An 18,618-nucleotide genomic window follows, 5' to 3' on the forward strand; every position below is an offset into this window, starting at 1 on the left:
ATCAAAGGTGAGAAACAGACATCAATAATTCTAGAGAAGAGAGAAACCAAAAAAAAAAACAAAGTGAAAGAGAAGAAAGATGAGAATAACACCTTGCACCTATGGAAGAAGATCTGGGAGGGGAAGGTGAAGCCTTACACACAGTGAGTGAGGGCAAGTGTGTGAATAGTAACAATCAACGACAGCGAATAACAGCAAAAGGAACACAAAACAAAACTAAGATGGCGCGTGAGTCAAAACTCAAGACAAGGTGAGACTATGTTGTTGGATGAGGGAGATCACGTGATTGTGTCAGGTGGAACACAAATTCATTTTCCTTTTCCTTTTTTTTCTTTGGCTGTAAAAAGTGTACCTATGCCATTGCCGTTTCAAACCGTGTCAGAACTTGCAACACACATAAACATAACAACTGAAATTTTGATCGTTGTTAGAAATTTTTTTTGAAAAACTCCCACTGCACGCTTGTGGAAACTAATGTTACAATTTTTTTTCAGTACTACTGGTGAATAATGAAACTTTATTTTGAACTCTCCTTGGGGGTTACCATTTCTAGGAATGTTAGTGCCATGGTAAGTGGACAACACGCGCAAAGTTATTTAATTGAAATATCTATAATTACTGACAAATCCTCATCAATGCGGTGTAATTATAATATAATTTAACACAAAGACTCATTGAAATATCTGTAATTAATAGTTATCACAAATGGTCAAATGCTAACAAATATTTTATTCATTAAGAACTAACAAGTAGTAACAATTTTATTTATGGGTAACTTTTAATGGTTTTTATTGATTAATTTGTTGACTAACATTTTAATGACATTTTTTTATGTCTTTACGAATGTTATGAAAATTGGTCCGCCAATTTATCTGATTGAGGTATTTGGTTAATGGTTTAAGTGGTAGGTTAATAATTGATTTGGTATGTATTAAAAAAATTAAAATTATATATATATTTATTATATATAAATATTAATTAATATTATTTGATTAAAAAAATTCATCCATATTTTAAAATCTAAAATAACAATCAATGTTGTTGGATTCTCTCAAAATTGAGGTCATCTCTAGTCAGATACATAAATAGTCCAATAACATTAGTCCGATGAGATCACCGGATCTTAATTAGGTCGACCCAAACCAATTTTTTATAATACTATTCTTAACCCTCTTTTCATCAAGGAAAGAAATACTAACTAGTTTGAAATTCGATAAAAAATAAATAAAGATAGACAAAAATTTATTTTTGTCGATAAACGAATTTAGATATTATCTTGAATAATTTTAATGACATTAACTAAATAGATCGTGTTACTTTTTAATCATTTTGTTACAAAGATTAGAAAATAGAACCGAGTAATGGTGATGCCAGCCAACGGATCTATGTGTATATAGAAATAATCAGTGCACATGTTGTTGGAGCTTGGAAAATGTTCTGCCCACATGACTTGAAATGTTGGGACTTAAGGGGGAAAATCTGATTTCAATACGGCCGTGGAAATAAATATATAGTAACCGAAAAGGGCCAAACAAAAGCATTTACCTAGGTGCTGAATTTATGCCTCTACGACTATAATAATTGTGTGATGTGTATTTTTTTTTTATTACAACCAGCCATGACCATGAGGGCAAGCACCGAACTTATTGACTTATTTGGAAAACGGCGATGCCATCCACAAGCGTAACACGAGACCACAATACGATGCACATGGACTATGCATTCTTTTCTGTAGAGTGTACAGGGATAGAATTAGATGAGATTTGATTAAATCTGTTATTTAATCGAAATAAAAAATTTATTTGAGTTGGATTAGTTTGTATATTTTTTTCTATCAAATCTATGAATAAAAAAACATAATGAAAAAAAAATATATACTTTCTATCACAATAGTGGATCGAATCATTAAATTTGTGGATTTATAAAATAAAAAAAGTTAAAATATATTTTTATTTCCAATAAAGATCAAAATGTTTGAAATCTATCGTGAAATTTCAAGTATTCTTTTGTCCTCACAAAATATAAATCTATAATATTTTGGGTTTGGAATTGAGTTCGAAAGATCAAATTCTTCGCGTCAAGGCCAGTGGATTAACAAATCAAGTTCTAATTAACACGTGACAAAAATTTTAACATTCACACATGATCGAATCTTTTTAATTTGACTCCGAGTCAAAATAACACACATTTATATTTTTTGACAAAAAAAAAATACGTAAAATTTTATATGGATTGATTCTAAATATTTCAATATTTATAATATATATATATATATATATATATATATATATATATATATATATATATACCAAAAAATTACCAAAAGTAAAAGTCATTATTAAATTCCAATCGACTGAATTAAATTTGACTCAAAATAATGTCAAGATATAAACAAATATATTTATGTCATGTGAAGTTCACAAGTTATCCTTAATGGTTCTTGTAATTTTTTTAAGACTTACTCAATGATCCAGATGAACTTACTTATAGGGTTAGGGGACGTCAGTTCCTCTAACTTTTTTATTTTTTTAAAAAATATTATCTGTGATATTTAAATATTAGGGTAATTATTTTCATTTAAGAAAACTTAGTTGTAAAAAATAATGACATTTAAACGTTATTTGTTACTTTTTTAGGTTCTGAAAAAACCACTCTATATATAATATTATTGTGAAGTAATGACATTATTTTCTTATTATTTTTTGGCTTAATTACTCTTTTTTACCGTCTTTATTACATAGATAATTGCAGGTTTTTTTTTTCTTTTTTACACAAATATTTGAGTATTATTTATTTTTCTCTTTAATAGTTTTTTTCTTTTTTAATTTGTTATTACTATTTTGAATGTTATGAATGATTTTATTTGCAATTAAACGATTTTTTTAATCTATTAATTTGACTGGTAATGATTTCAGAATTAAAGACTATTTATTCCTATTAATTTTTGTCAATGAAGCAAATTTATGAATACTGTCTAAGGAATTGAGAATTTTAACTTTGAGATATTGACTCGGTACTCTAACTCTTTATTGTGCACAATTAAAAAAAAAAAACACAATGTTCTTCAATCAAACGACCATAAGTACAAAACCCACTATTTAATGCTTGAATTGATTTAATGTCTATAATTGCTGATCCAACAAAGATATTTTAATTGAAAAGTATTCTTTTACATTGTCTGGTAGTAGTTTATTAATTATGTACACAACACTTTTTAGCAGCCGTCATTTCATTAAATTCAGAACTAATTAGTAATCATAATACATAATTACCATGTTGAGCCCATGCTGAATTAATAGTATTTTGGACTAGAGTAATGAACTTTTTGGAAGTGATTCATTTCATACCCGAGAAAAAATATTCTTATCTTATAATTATACAAAACAAATAAGATGATTAAAGTTCAAGATAATATTAGTATTGTACCACATAACATGCGACAATAATCTTTCACATAGCATGCGTTGAGTTGCTTAAGGAAAATGAATGTTTTAATAATGCTTGTTTAATTGAGGTTTTAAAAATTACGAAACAAATCATTTAACCGATAAAAATTCTGAATCATAATTTATTAATCTAACTATAATTGGGCTGTATTTAACAATAATCTATTGAATAGTAATTTAGTATAAAATTAATTAATTGAATTTTAAATTAGCATAAAGTGTTATATTTATACCCTGCAAGATAAAAAAATGGTTAATAAGTCAATTTATCTTAAAACTATTTAGTTAAATAGGAAATTCCAAGCTGCCTTTTTCCACTAAACTCGATCGATTCTTGATTTCTTTACCAATTCTTTGATCATCTAAAGGGCAGCATAATCAATAAGTTATTTTTTATTTTCATTTTTTTTTACTTTTAATTACAATAACATCACTTTATTTTATTTTCGAAATTTTATATAAGAATTAATAAAATAAAAGTTACTAATTTTTTAGGTTATTCATACCTGTTCACATTCACCAGGTTTTCTGACTTCAAACCCTTTTTTTTAAAACGAAAACAAAATACTCTTTTTAAACTAGAGGTCTAGCTTAATTAATTGAGTATTGGGTGAGTTATTATAAATTTTTTCACACTTGAATTCAATTCCTACAAATAAAAAAATAAAACTCTTTTTTAATTAAACTATGTCAAAGAAGAAAGTTGATTGGTCAAGGGGGAGGCTCAAAAGCTTTTGTTGACTATCTGTTTAAACTACCATGGGGTCCAAGGAGATCCTAGTTCCGATTACTTTTTCATGAATCTACTCACCACAGCCTGACTGACACCCATATGGTATGATTTCATCACTCACAATTTCATGGATTGATGGTTGTGGGCCTCGAATGACTTTAGACATTGGGCCCCAAAGTAACCTAACAAATACGAAGTCTAGATTAAATAATTTTGAAGAAAATAAGAAAAATAAACCAGCCACTTGTAACATGGCCTTCTAAGTTTTATGACTCCATCTCCCAAATGGTCCCACACTCGTAAGACAACAATTTGAAAAACTGTCCTTCGCTCATGAGTGGGACGAGCTATTTTTATAATTCTACACTATCCATCACAGTCCGTGCAACACAAGCATCCAAGTCATCCAAATTCTCAAGTGAATTAATTAACCACAGCTTGAACATCCTCTAAATCCGTGCATAGATCCCATCAGAAGAGACGAAATGGCTTGAAATCATATGAAGGAACAGGTTTAACAAAGCAACTCACTTTTAAAAGAGTAAAATAAGTATGACTGATAACAAAATCAAAGGTTGATATTATGTGCAAATACATTATAGATGTATTAAAATGTTGATTTTCTCATTATCAACTAAAATTACTTCCTTTACTTTTCCTCATTTTAGAAGACCCAAATTCTGAAGGAAAAAACCATTAAAACGTACTGGACCCTCAGCCTCAAGCACTACACATGAGCCTTTTGTTTTTCTTTTTCCTCCCATTTCCTCATTATCAACTAACGCTTAAAGATGGATCAAGTTGACCGTCAATAATGCTCAAACATTTCAATAGAATAATAATTTACAAGTGAAGATAGTTGCGCAAGGGAGAGGATCCACCGAGGAAAAAAAAACATTAAAACACACAGGGGAAGATGTCACTGTCCAAGGCCGAACTTTGATTGAAGGTTGTCCAGAATCTCTGCATACTCAATTGGTGTTGCCTCTCCGCTGAACACTTCATCCCAGATCTTGCGTATGTCCGCACAAAATGTAACCAACTTATCAATCAGATTGACAAACCTGGCAATGATAACCATTAGCTTTAAATAGCACCACCGTAAAGGAACCTTTCATTTTGATTTTAAGCAACTCCGCAACCAACCAAGGGACATACTAATAAGACAAAACATTAAGTTTCTTAAATCCTTGTCATCAAATTCCCAAATCAAATGAAGACATGTTGATGTTCTACCCAACATTAAATAGCCTCCATTAAGGGTTACAAAAAAAATCCATGTGTCATCTTTGATTTTAGAAACTAGATCAAAGTCTTCTTGATACTAACAAAAGAAAAAGTAGTAACTTATTTGCACTCACAAAATTCACTAATCACCTAACGGTAAATGATATGTCCCCACATTGAGTAAATAAGGAAGTTCAATGTGGTAACTTAAGCCATGAAACAGTGAAACTCTTGGTTAGATTTTGGACTAAGCCCTCTTTGTGAGCTTAAGTCATAACAATAAACCTGCATGATTAATTAGGGTGCGTCACTACCGGAGACCCTAATTTCACTTTCTTCCGTTTATTTTATCTTCATTTTCTTGCTGTAGGGAGGAGAACAGAGGTTAAAAGGATCGACTATATTACAAGAATATAGTTGCTTTTATATTAAAACTTTGCTACCTGGCTAAGAAATGTATATGGTCATCCATGCATAATTGCATATACACAACCACTTTTGGCTTATCCTAGTCATAAACCATCATAAGTTGTCTGATTAAAGTTAGAGTTTTCTACTGCTTAGAAGGTCTAGAAAGACTTAGTGGTTATATATAATCCACATGCAATGGTGGTGGTAACCAAATTCAATGGGTTAACCTTTTCCTTTTCCTGCTGGAAAGGTATTATACATGTTGTATCTTCATCCCTTTCTTCTCTAACCATCTCATGCTCTCTAAATTAGAGACCCCTATTCCTCCTACCTACTTATCTTTCCTCTTTCTTCTACCTTTATGTGTTTATCTTCTGAGACCTTTAAACTTTCAAGACATTTCAAAAGGCATGGCCAACAGAAACACTTAGAATTTACTATTATAAAAAATACGCACCATCCTTATTTGTTGATGAAAGGCACATTACAATCACATCAAATCTTGGTACCTTGGTCAAATGCTCCAAATAACTGACAACCAGATCCATGTCTTCACTGCCAAAAGAGAAAATTCACTATCATGATTAAAGCTCAAACAATAAAATGATATTTACTTTTGGAGATGACTACTTACGTGAAAAGAGATGCAAGACACTTGATGATCTCAATTAGTATGGTAGAAGACAAGGCATTTTTGAATATTTTCGGCAATTAATGGGGAGATATAGCCTAACATACAAAAAAGAAAAGCTGTTCATTATAACATGAAGCAGAGCACCGAACACCAGAAATTTAAGCATAAAATGGCATCTCTTGCTCTAATCAATACCAAATATGCTAGAAATTGACAATATAATCAAATTAAAAATGAACCGAAAAAAGTTGTACACCTTTAATAGACGAGCCTGCAGAGCAAGATCACCTGAAAATGCTCTCCAGGAGACCTCAAACTGATAAGCTGTAGTTGGAGGTGTTACGTTTTTGGCAGCTTCAGACATGGCTCTAGAAGCAGCGCGAGAAGCAAGCTGTTCAACAGAAGCTTTCATTTCTGGCTTGGTAATTCTGTGATTTCTCTGATAAAAAAAAAAGAGAGAGAACAAAATCATGTAAAATGGGAATACAAATGGGAATATGCAGTTATGCACAATTACTGACATGAAAAATTGCAGAACTACAATAGAAAAAAGTAAGTATACCTGCAAAAAATTTGTAGAGGTAAAACCAAAATATCAATTGAAAGTATACAATGCTTAAATATATCATTTAAAAGCCCCAAAACCCTAAATTTTATTTTATTTCTACTACTTACTGAGAATAAAAAAAATAGTAAAAATACAGAGATGTTTTTAACAAAGCTCCAAAAGAACATAATGTGGATAATTCATATTTAAATAAGAACTCATGAAGAACATAAAAAATACTTCTGCATTTTTTAAGATACGAAAAAAAAAATGCTTCTAGCAGGACTAAAATATGCACTGGAACCAGATTACTTCACAAAGAGGGAAGGATTTCAAGATATTTAACCTGCTCCAAACTGTTGCTTGCACTCAAACCTCCCTTAGAGCCATCATCTCCTTGTGATTGAGGCCTGCTTCTGGCTTTTATTTCTCTGCTATCAACATCCTCTGTTAAGAGTGATTCTTTAACAAGTATTTTCCGTTCATTATCCTTTCAAAAACATAGCCAAACTTTAGGGTGGACTACATTTACATGAAAAACACCAAACAAACTAGCATTCAATACCCTCAACCATAAACATAACAATATATCTTGAAATGTGATATTAATTAAAACTCTACTTCTTTGTACCTTTTTATGATGATGAACTTCAGCTAGTCCAGACTTTTGAGTACTATGTGAAATGGGGTGGATGCTGTCTCCATTAACTTTTTCCTCTGACTTCCCCACTTTTTGAGTTCCCTGTACAGTGCTTCTCAGAACCCCTGATGCTTTCTGAAGAATATCCTGGACAACAGAGATTTTAAAAAAGAAAGAAAAACATTAATCTACGCAACAGAGAACGTGGGGGGAAAAGTAGACACAAAACCATAATAGTTAATAAATGGCATAGTGTTGCAAAGCTTGGTCAATAAATAAATGGCATTGTCTCTCATCTATACTCTCTCTATATAACTAACTTCCCCTCGCTACCTTCATGTTTCCATCCTAGTTACAATAATGCTCTAGTTGTCTTAGGTCTACAGGTACACACTGGTAAGGTCTTCTACTCCTTGGACCCATCCAAAAAGAGTTTTAATCCTGCAGGTCTATCAATACAAATGTCTGGTACCGACCACATTAACTGGCAATAACATTTGCTCACAAACATCAGACTTCAAAATTTACCACCATCAATGGTTTGTCAGTCAAGGAAAACAGTTATATCAATACTCTTAGATTTTCAAGCAGCAATATTTTCTTTTCGGTAAGAAGTCTTGCTAACATAGTAACATCATAGTTCTTTACTCTGTCCTGATTTTACTAAATCAAAGGCCCTAACATTATAGAACCTTACTTCAAGCCATCAATTCATTTGGTTTTATGCTACATCTACCACTATTTAATCTACTTTGCTAGTTTGCTTTAGGTGCCAGTATGTAAATTGGTTATTGGTTATGTACCATAAGTTCAAACCTAATAATTCCATGCAACCTGATATAGGCACTCCTTAGTGTATTGTTCATGGAAAATAGTAAGTTATTAAAATTATGCCTTTTTGTGATAGTCATATAGCAACACTGGAAATATTGATGTGCTTACTTTCTCATAGAAAGACTTAGCATCAGCATACTGTTTCTTGATTTCTTGATTGTTTGGTTCCAACCTCAAGGCAAATTCAGCATCTGCGATTTAAGCAAATGGGAGAGTCAACAAATCAGAATGTTTTTATATTAGGATAATTGACAAGTATATTGCTTGGATATTAACACACCGTCCATTGATTCTTTAATTTTTCCAAGTTCTTTTCTAGCTGTTGCTCTTCGTGAGTATGCTTTTATGTAACGATCATCAAGATTTAAGGCCTCTGTGCAGTCATCCTCAGCCTCTTGGAATCTAGTGACACAAAATAGGTGAGGAAAAAAACATATCAACTTTAGAAAAAGAAGATCCCTTCAAGAGAATCAATCAGGTGATAGACCATATAACAACTGACAGTAAATGGAAAAAATTATTTTCTTTTATTTAAAATCCCACTAATGATAAAATCCACCATTTTGTGAATATTTTGATGAGTAAGCCAGAATTCTTTAAAAATAAATTAACAAAACATAAGCTTGCCTTCTGAGCTTGATATTGGCCATTGCCCTATTTGCATATGCTACAGCTGTTGGTGATAAGGCAATGCTCCTTGAATAGCAGTCTCTAGCTTCCTTAAACTTTTTCTGCTTGAAAAACTCGTTACCCTGGAATATACAGATGGATTTCAGTATCAGCATCATACAGGACAGGAACACTAAAATCAATATATTATAAATCCTAACAGATCAATCTCCCCCTACCCTGTCACCCCAAGACCAAACAGGGAGGGGGGAACCTACCAGATCTTTCTCGGAAGCAGCATCAGGAACATCTTCAGGAACAAAACTACTATGCAAATGATTAATTCTTGATAAATCATACTGCCCTGGAGAATTTCTTGCATTATAAAAAAAAATGGTATCTCCTTTTGATGCCTTCTTCACACCCACAGATCCCGTAATTCGAGAAGATGAAACCTTTTTGAATTGCCATCAGAATATGACACATCACAAATGCATTAATTAATTCATCCATACAAACACAAGCACAAACATATTTAGGATATGCAAAATCAAGGAGTTCTTTGCCTCTTCATTACCCAATTTTAATATAAGAATGCATGGAAATCTATAAGGTAGGGCAATCAGTCAGTGTGAATATAAGACAAATGGAACCAGACTAAATTTGAAGAAAAAATAATTTAAGATGACAAGTTCAACAAATTTGTATAGTTTGCTAACTTGCTTATGACAAAATTGTTTGACAAAGTCAAAGTCACTGATAATTCAGTAAATCTTAATGTCACTAAACTGCTGTTTTTCTATAGTGAAGATAAACTTTTACTGGGAACTCAAGATACAACATTACAAACACTCAATTTACCATGCAGGATCTATCCAGAAGCAGAAATACAAAAAAGATGAAACTACTGGGATACAAAAATGACAGAGACAGGAAGTAGTACAAATACATATAAAGTACTACCTTTATGCGTAAGACAATTAGTGTCAATATGAATGAATGAGCTACAGCTTCAATATTTGAAGGTAAATTATCAGGAAGATTGGCTTGAATCCAAAAGGCAGAAAGAAGCTGGGCCATTTGATCTTCAGTTAGTTTCATAACATATGGCTCCTGAGAGCACATTCAATACCAAAACTAAGTAAATAACATTTTAGTAAGAATAACTACAATTAGCAAAACATATATTGACTGAAATCAAATCAATTACATACTGTGTCAGTCAAACTTGGTGATCCTGTAGCCTTATCAATGATAGAAGTGAGTTTGTAAAAGTTAGGAGAATTCTTTAAGCCACAGCCCTGCTTCCAGTCTTCTGCCACAATATCCCTTTCTTGATCATGAACAATATTCACATGATTTTCTGCCTTGGTGTTTCTGTTTCTGCGGAGCTTTTCAAGTAAAGCTGTAATTGAAGCAGATGCAGACACAGATGGAGCATGAGAATGCCTTTTGTTGTGTTGACCTAGATACCTGGACCGCAGAGAGGAAATCTCATTCGTATGGAAGGAACTTGGAAAAAGAAGAATGGAAAATATAAGGTGTGCTCCGACACGAGCCTCCTCATCTGAATGCAACATTACTTTTAGGAGTTGCACAAGAAGAGCTTCAGGAAATCCCTACACGAAAGCATAAATTAAATGATCAAATGGATGTATTCAGTATTCCAATATTCCCAAAAGAAGCAAATGGAAAAACAGTTCACCTGTTCAAATTTCAAAGTTATGTTCAAGACAATGCCTCTCCTCATCCTCCCAAACATGTAAAACTTTTAGTATAGATGACAATATAATCATATTTTGTAAACTATGTTACTAGATAATCCAGCTTGCAGAGAAACATTTTGCTTTAAACAATATTGGATCAGCAAGCTCCTCTCACCTGCTGTGAATGTAAGTGACTTAATGCTAAAGTGACTGCACGAGCAAGGATGATCAGAGATCCAATGGTTGCTCTACCAACAACACCGGATGGAATATTTTCTAGGTTTATCGCCATCAAGTCAAAAAGTGGCTGGGCATCAATTACCTAGCCAACCAAAAAAAGGGAAAAAGTAGTTTAGTAGTTGATCAAATGCAATGACCCAATTGATAGAATTTTGGGAGCAAGGGTTGCATTCATGAGCCTACCCCATTGGCAATTTCTAGTAAGCAATCGTCAATGGAATTTTGAAGTGAGATATTTAAGTTCAATTCTTGCTCTCCAACAAATTCACTAGAGGCTTGAAGGCTTTTCCTAAGATGTCTGCAAAGGACACCAACAAAACCAATCTCTGCCAAGCCACTCTCAGATCTAATTTGCATAGCCAAAGATGTGGCAACCTGAATAACACAGGTCTTAAGTTGAGGATCATTCATGACATTTTTGTGGTCCAGATGATGTATCACAGAAGCTAGAATTAAGCGCTGATTCCCTGTACAAAAAAAAGGCCAGAAGAAAGAAAAACATGATTATGGAACACGAATTGAAGATTTCACGAAAGACCCTTGTATAGTATTATTCATAGCTCATGACTGTTTCAATTTTCAAGATCATGAAAATCCACATCTTTAAAGTAAAACATGAAATTTGACAATACATCCACTGGATGATTTATTTGTGAAAATTAATTGAGCCGAAAGTGGTAAGAGAGAATAATACCTGAGTTCTCCATGAAGTAGGCCATCCTTGATAAAATTATCATTGCTAACCCTTTCTGAGGAGCCCAATGTTGTCTAGAATCAAAGTAGACAAAAATTGGATCCAGCACACGACGCATAGTTGTGCTTTCCTTGGCTAATTCAACCATTCTTTGAATACATATCTGAGCCCATATTTCTGGTTTTTCAATTTCTTCTCTATAATAATAAAAAACAAATTAGAAGGGGGACCAAATGGTGATTAAAAGCCATGTAACAGACTGATTACACAGATAAAACAGCAAATAAATGGCCTACACTAACTCTTGAAAAACATATACCTAGTTAAAAGGGAAGGACCCTTTATTTCTGGTCGTTGCTGGATGATCAAGCAACTAGAGCGATTGTCATTACCAATAACTGAACCACCCCGACCTTCACACCGGATAACCTCATCCACCCAATTATGATGTGCCTCTGCCCTGACATCAGCTTCTTCATTTTGTCTACTCCACTCATAGTTATCTAAACTGGCACGAACAATCTACATTTTGAATTTTGAATGAATTAACCAATTAGTGATGATATCTGACAGAAGAGAGAAAACAAATTCACTATGCAAATTTTAAAGCATTTATTGATCAAGAAAATATAGTATAATTGTAGCGACAGGCTTGTTGGGTTTAATTCCTACTTACCCATTAGTGCGAACATCAAACTTTCATGACAAATAGGTTATCACTTATTAGTCATGAAAATGAAAGCATCACAAAACCTTGGATGATTTGAACTCCCAGATATTTCCATCTAAAAAATTATTTCATTATATTTTCACCTCAGTATTATCAGAGATATGCCTAGTCCAACAATAATATTCAAAGTTGGGGAACCATTTACAATTGCATATGTAAGGAAGCTTCAATAAAAGGCTACAATGATTTCAATGGGGAGCATCTTTAATATTATAACATACCTCATCAAAATCTACAAAAATATGTGAAAATTCGGCTATAAACCAAACCTGCCAAGAGAAAAAGAAGTCAAATAAACAATGCCCTGACTCCTAAAAGACTCTGAAACCACAGTAAAACTCACTGCAACCATGAAATTTTACGTGAAAATAAACATTGGAAAGCAATCAGAATTCGATGAACTTAAATTCAAACCGTGTCAGAACTTGCAACACACATAAACATAACAAAAGACAAATTCTCTAAATCATCCCAGCACCTGAAAAATGGTCCTGAAAGGCAGCAAAAAAGCCTTTTTATTCAGTTCCGATGAAGGCCTTAAGACCTGATGAGGGGATGGAGAAAGGTGGATTGAGTGTGAGCAAAGAGATTTTGCATAAATTCTTAATACTGTTAATTATATAGTTGATATATAAAAAATGTATTTTAAATATCTATATTCAATACTTTATTCCACATTGGATTTATGTCATGAGCACTAACAATTGATATTCAGAATTCCATTTACACCATGTAAGAGCTTAAACTATGGTTTGATGTTAGTTGACCTTTCTGGAGGACTTTGGCTTGTTAAAGGATGCAATCAATGCAACCTGTTAATTTATGAGCATCACAATGCCACAGTCCAATATTTAACATGTGTCTAATTCTTGGTAAGATACTTGTGCTCACAGCCACAAAATTAAACATATGAGATATCAGAAGGAAGATAATCCAGAACCAGATAAAAACAATGGTTGATCCTTCCATATGCTATTCTGTATTCAACATGTTGAACAAAAATGAGAACAATCAGTCCCCCTCCCTCCCAAAATTATTTTCAACTTGGCAACAGCTTACAGCCCTTTGCTTTTAATTTAGATTCTAGACCAAAGAACTTCAAACTTGATAGCACCAAGTCAGCTGTCTTTTTCTTCATATGATCAATTAGTAATTCATCATACACAATTGTGTTGGATTCTGTCAAGAAGTTGCGCTCCCTCAAATTTGAGAAAACCTTCCTGGCCTCTTCAATTGTTCCATGCTTACACATGCCAGAGATGATTGAACAATAAATGACATTGTCTATAGAGCAACCTTGTTCTATCATCTCATTTAATACATCAATCACCTTCTCAGCAACATTTGATTTACATGCATGAATGATGGTAAGACTATACTTAAACTCCAATGGTCCATCACTAACATTGCCCAAACAATCGTGAACAAGCAACATGGCTTCGTCAATCTCTCCAATTTGGCAAAGCCCTTTAGTGAGGCTACTATAAGCTGCAACTGAAGGAATGCAAGACATCTCAATGATCCTATTATGACATGCACATGCCTCTTTAATTTCTCCAAGGTCAACAAGGCACAGAATCGCAGTACAATACGTAAATGAGTCAGGTTTCAAGCTTAAGCCTTTCATTTCATCAAATAGTGATAACGCTTTCTTCACCTCACCAATCTTGTGAAGAGAATCCATAAAAATATTATATATTTCAACACTAACATGACCCTTTTCTTTCAATTGGCCAAATGTCTCTAATGCCATTATCGGTCCCTTCTTCTCCACCAAAACAGAGAAGAATTTGGAGAGATCAGCAATAACAGGAAAACCCAACTTCTGCATCTGCTCAAGCAACTTGCAAAATTCTTCCATTCTATTCGCTTCAGCATATGCAACCAACAACGGTTTCACCGTTAAGAAGTCTGGCTCAAGGCCCTCCCGAACAGTCAATTGGAAAAGCTTGTATGCCTTCTGAACCCTATTCAAATTGCACAAACCTTCAATAAGGCAAATATAAATCCCCAAATCAGCCCTATACCCGGAGCTCACCAAATCCTTCAACAAATCAAAAGCCAATCCAACCTTACCCTCAGCCACAAACGCCTCAACCAGCGCTCCATATATCACCCTATCCACCAAACAACCCTTCCCCTTCATCTCCCTGAACAACTCATACCCCTCCTGAACCCTCCCCCCTTTTGCCAGCCCCACAATCATGGTAGCATATGCCTTCACATCCGGCACCACCCGGTCCCTCTTCATCTCCTCCCAAACCCTCAAACACGCATCCAGATTCCCTGCAGGCACCAGAATCTTCACCAGCGCCGTGTATGCAAACACATCCGGCTTACACAACCTCTCCCTCATCCTCCCCAAAACCTCCAGCATCTCATCAATCCTCCCACACTTACACAGCCCCTTCACCAGCACCATGAAGGTCACACTCTCCTCAACCAGCCCATCCTCCTTAAGATCATCATAAACTGACAACGCCAAGTCCAAATGACCCGTCCTAACCAACGCATCCATAACCCTGTTATACAAAAACACCCTCGGCTTCACCCCAAACTTGTTTCTCATCTTCTCATACACATGATAAACTCTAAGCCCTCTATTGGCATCACTATGCATACGAATCAAAATCTCGAACTGCTTCTCGCTGGGGGGCTTGCCCTGGGACTCCATGAGCTCCGGGAGCTGATCCGCGACGCGGAACTGGTGGTGGCGGTTCAGGCAGTAGGCGAGGGCATTGTAGGAAGCGAAATTGTGATGGTAGCCTCTCTGGCTGCCGGCCCAGTGGAAGAATTTGGAAGCGAGGGTGTGATTTGTTTGAACTTTGAGAACCTCGGCGACCAGATTGGGGGTTATCCTGCGGAGCTTGCTGAGTTCGGCGGCGACGTTGGGGCACCACTTGTTGTCGTTTCTGCGGAAGGCATCGACGATGAAGCGCGCGATCGGGGAGAGGCGTAGGGAGGCGGAGGAGAGGGTTGATGGGGAGGGGTTTGAGTTTGGGTTGGAGAGGAAGTGAGGGTCCCAGTTTTTGATGTTGAAGGGTTTGGTGGTGGGTTTGGGTTGGGAAGGGTTAGGGTTTAGGGTTTGTCGGTTGGAGAAGAGGCCGCCGCGGACGGTGGGGCGGTTCTGGGAGGGGTTGCGGTGGCCGTAGAAGAAGTAGAACTTGTTGGTGGGTTTGGGGATGGTAAACGGAGGGCCGCAATTCCTTGGTTTGGTTGGCTTTGGAACCTGTGGAGGCATTTTTAGTTTAGGATTTAGGATTTCAAAGTTAGGTTGGAATAGCACTTCGCGGTTCAGCAGAAGGATAGCTATAGAAGTGGGAGATTCATTCATAAAGTGGTGACACTTTGACTCTCTCTGAGCCCTCCATTACAGTGGCACATCACCTGCTTTGCTTAGCTTCAATAGGAATTAATAGGAGGATCTCCTCTACCGATGCTCTTATTGTCACGACAGATCTACAACAAATACGAACAAAAATCCCCAAAGGAACACAACGCATGAATAAAACCTTAATCCCACCAAAGGAATAATAATCATAATAATAGCGACAATAATAGAACCCCGAAAATGGACAAAGTAAAATCAAGTTGAAGAGAGAGACCTGGAATGATGGATTGATCAAAAGGGCATCACAGAAGAAGAAATAGTCTTTAATTCTGAAATAAATGAAGAGACCTGGAATGATGGATTGATCAATTCCTTAGACAGTATTCATAAATTTGCTTTATTGACAAAAATTAATAGGAATAAATAGTCTTTAATTCTGAAATCATTACCAGATTAAAAAAATCGTTTGATTGCAAATAAAATCATTCATAACATTCAAAATAGTAACAACAAATTAAAAAAGAAAAAAAACTATTAAAGAGAAAAATAAATAATACTCAAATATTTGTGTAAAAAAGAAAAAAACGTGCAATTATCTATGTAATGAAGACTGTAAAAAAGAGTAATTAAGCTAAAAAATAATAAAAAAAATAATGTCATTACTTCACAATAATATTATATAGAGTGGTTTTTTCATAACGTAAAAAAATAACAAATAACGTTTAAATGTCATTATTTTTCACAACTAAGTTTTCTTAAATGAAAATAATTATCCTAATATTTAAATATTATAGATAATATTTTTTAAAAAAATAAAAAAGTTAGAGGGACTGACGTCCCTAACTCTACAAGTAAGTTCATCTGGATCATTGAGTAAGTCTTAAAAAAATTACAAGAACCATTAAGGATAACTTGTGAACTTCACATGACATAAATATATTTGTTTATATCTTGACATTATTTTGAGTCAAATTTAATTCAGTCGATTGGAATTTAATAATGACTTTTACTTTTGGTAATTTTTTGGTATATATATATATATATATATATATATATATATATATATATATATATATATATATATATATTATAAATATTGAAATATTTAGAATCAATCCATATAAAATTTTACGTATTTTTTTTTTGTCAAAAAATATAAATGTGTGTTATTTTGACTCGGAGTCAAATTAAAAAGATTCGATCATGTGTGAATGTTAAAATTTTTGTCACGTGTTAATTAGAACTTGATTTGTTAATCCACTGGCCTTGACGCGAAGAATTTGATCTTTCGAACTCAATTCCAAACCCAAAATATTATAGATTTATATTTTGTGAGGACAAAAGAATACTTGAAATTTCACGATAGATTTCAAACATTTTGATCTTTATTGGAAATAAAAATATATTTTAACTTTTTTTATTTTATAAATCCACAAATTTAATGATTCGATCCACTATTGTGATAGAAAGTATATATTTTTTTTTCATTATGTTTTTTTATTCATAGATTTGATAGAAAAAAATATACAAACTAATCCAACTCAAATAAATTTTTTATTTCGATTAAATAACAGATTTAATCAAATCTCATCTAATTCTATCCCTGTACACTCTACAGAAAAGAATGCATAGTCCATGTGCATCGTATTGTGGTCTCGTGTTACGCTTGTGGATGGCATCGCCGTTTTCCAAATAAGTCAATAAGTTCGGTGCTTGCCCTCATGGTCATGGCTGGTTGTAATAAAAAAAAAATACACATCACACAATTATTATAGTCGTAGAGGCATAAATTCAGCACCTAGGTAAATGCTTTTGTTTGGCCCTTTTCGGTTACTATATATTTATTTCCACGGCCGTATTGAAATCAGATTTTCCCCCTTAAGTCCCAACATTTCAAGTCATGTGGGCAGAACATTTTCCAAGCTCCAACAACATGTGCACTGATTATTTCTATATACACATAGATCCGTTGGCTGGCATCACCATTACTCGGTTCTATTTTCTAATCTTTGTAACAAAATGATTAAAAAGTAACACGATCTATTTAGTTAATGTCATTAAAATTATTCAAGATAATATCTAAATTCGTTTATCGACAAAAATAAATTTTTGTCTATCTTTATTTATTTTTTATCGAATTTCAAACTAGTTAGTATTTCTTTCCTTGATGAAAAGAGGGTTAAGAATAGTATTATAAAAAATTGGTTTGGGTCGACCTAATTAAGATCCGGTGATCTCATCGGACTAATGTTATTGGACTATTTATGTATCTGACTAGAGATGACCTCAATTTTGAGAGAATCCAACAACATTGATTGTTATTTTAGATTTTAAAATATGGATGAATTTTTTTAATCAAATAATATTAATTAATATTTATATATAATAAATATATATATAATTTTAATTTTTTTAATACATACCAAATCAATTATTAACCTACCACTTAAACCATTAACCAAATACCTCAATCAGATAAATTGGCGGACCAATTTTCATAACATTCGTAAAGACATAAAAAAATGTCATTAAAATGTTAGTCAACAAATTAATCAATAAAAACCATTAAAAGTTACCCATAAATAAAATTGTTACTACTTGTTAGTTCTTAATGAATAAAATATTTGTTAGCATTTGACCATTTGTGATAACTATTAATTACAGATATTTCAATGAGTCTTTGTGTTAAATTATATTATAATTACACCGCATTGATGAGGATTTGTCAGTAATTATAGATATTTCAATTAAATAACTTTGCGCGTGTTGTCCACTTACCATGGCACTAACATTCCTAGAAATGGTAACCCCCAAGGAGAGTTCAAAATAAAGTTTC

General features: G+C 33.5%; 2 protein-coding genes across 6 annotated transcripts; both read right to left on the bottom strand.

Moving 5' to 3' along the window:
• Nucleotides 1–4,809: 4,809 nt before the first annotated feature.
• On the bottom strand, nucleotides 4,810–13,175 carry LOC100787266 (protein SEMI-ROLLED LEAF 2). 4 transcript variants are annotated; one of them, XM_014773258.2, is made up of 17 exons: nucleotides 12,673–13,175; nucleotides 12,041–12,506; nucleotides 11,722–11,918; nucleotides 11,211–11,494; nucleotides 10,963–11,109; nucleotides 10,296–10,700; nucleotides 10,045–10,194; nucleotides 9,360–9,536; nucleotides 9,100–9,224; nucleotides 8,753–8,874; nucleotides 8,581–8,663; nucleotides 7,630–7,785; nucleotides 7,345–7,488; nucleotides 6,708–6,890; nucleotides 6,452–6,546; nucleotides 6,327–6,372; nucleotides 4,810–5,243 (listed from the first exon to the last, which is right to left on the bottom strand). In XM_014773258.2, the coding sequence occupies exons 3-15, from the start codon at nucleotides 11,867–11,869 to the stop codon at nucleotides 6,529–6,531; spliced, it is 2,142 nt and encodes a 713-aa protein (XP_014628744.2). In that variant the 5' UTR covers nucleotides 11,870–11,918; nucleotides 12,041–12,506; nucleotides 12,673–13,175; the 3' UTR covers nucleotides 4,810–5,243; nucleotides 6,327–6,372; nucleotides 6,452–6,528. The 4 variants fall into 4 exon arrangements, with proteins under 4 accessions (XP_014628744.2, XP_014628743.2, XP_014628746.2 ...); XM_014773257.2 differs by having other exon boundaries at nucleotides 6,275–6,372; XM_014773260.2 differs by lacking the exons at nucleotides 4,810–5,243; nucleotides 6,327–6,372; nucleotides 6,452–6,546 and having other exon boundaries at nucleotides 6,754–6,890; nucleotides 7,345–7,429.
• A 232-nt stretch (nucleotides 13,176–13,407) lies between these two features.
• On the bottom strand, nucleotides 13,408–16,188 carry LOC102662754 (pentatricopeptide repeat-containing protein At4g20740). Of its 2 annotated transcripts, none has more exons than XM_026128970.2 (2): nucleotides 16,057–16,188; nucleotides 13,408–15,910 (listed from the first exon to the last, which is right to left on the bottom strand). In XM_026128970.2, the coding sequence occupies exon 2, from the start codon at nucleotides 15,783–15,785 to the stop codon at nucleotides 13,491–13,493; it is 2,295 nt and encodes a 764-aa protein (XP_025984755.1). In that variant the 5' UTR covers nucleotides 15,786–15,910; nucleotides 16,057–16,188; the 3' UTR covers nucleotides 13,408–13,490. The 2 variants fall into 2 exon arrangements, with proteins under 2 accessions (XP_025984755.1, XP_014632180.1); XM_014776694.3 differs by having other exon boundaries at nucleotides 16,131–16,151.
• Between the last annotated feature and the right edge of the window lie 2,430 nt (nucleotides 16,189–18,618).

Source organism: Glycine max, chromosome 6, assembly GCF_000004515.6.
Source record: "Glycine max cultivar Williams 82 chromosome 6, Glycine_max_v4.0, whole genome shotgun sequence".
In the NCBI taxonomy this organism is placed as follows: Eukaryota; Viridiplantae; Streptophyta; class Magnoliopsida; order Fabales; family Fabaceae; genus Glycine; species Glycine max.

Bases quoted from the DNA above. Each gene is read 5' to 3' on its own strand.
- LOC100787266 (XM_014773258.2), bottom strand. From the start codon at position 11,869: ATGGTTGAATTAGCCAAGGAAAGCACAACTATGCGTCGTGTGCTGGAT. The intron at 11,110-11,210 runs GTAGGCTCATGA...TTGGTTGGCTAG, and splicing joins TACTAGAAATTGCCAATGGG to GTAATTGATGCCCAGCCACT. The intron at 6,891-7,344 runs GTTAAATATCTT...TTTTTTTATCAG, and splicing joins CAAGCAACAGTTTGGAGCAG to AGAAATCACAGAATTACCAA.
- LOC102662754 (XM_026128970.2), bottom strand. From the start codon at position 15,785: ATGAATGAATCTCCCACTTCTATAGCTATCCTTCTGCTGAACCGCGAA.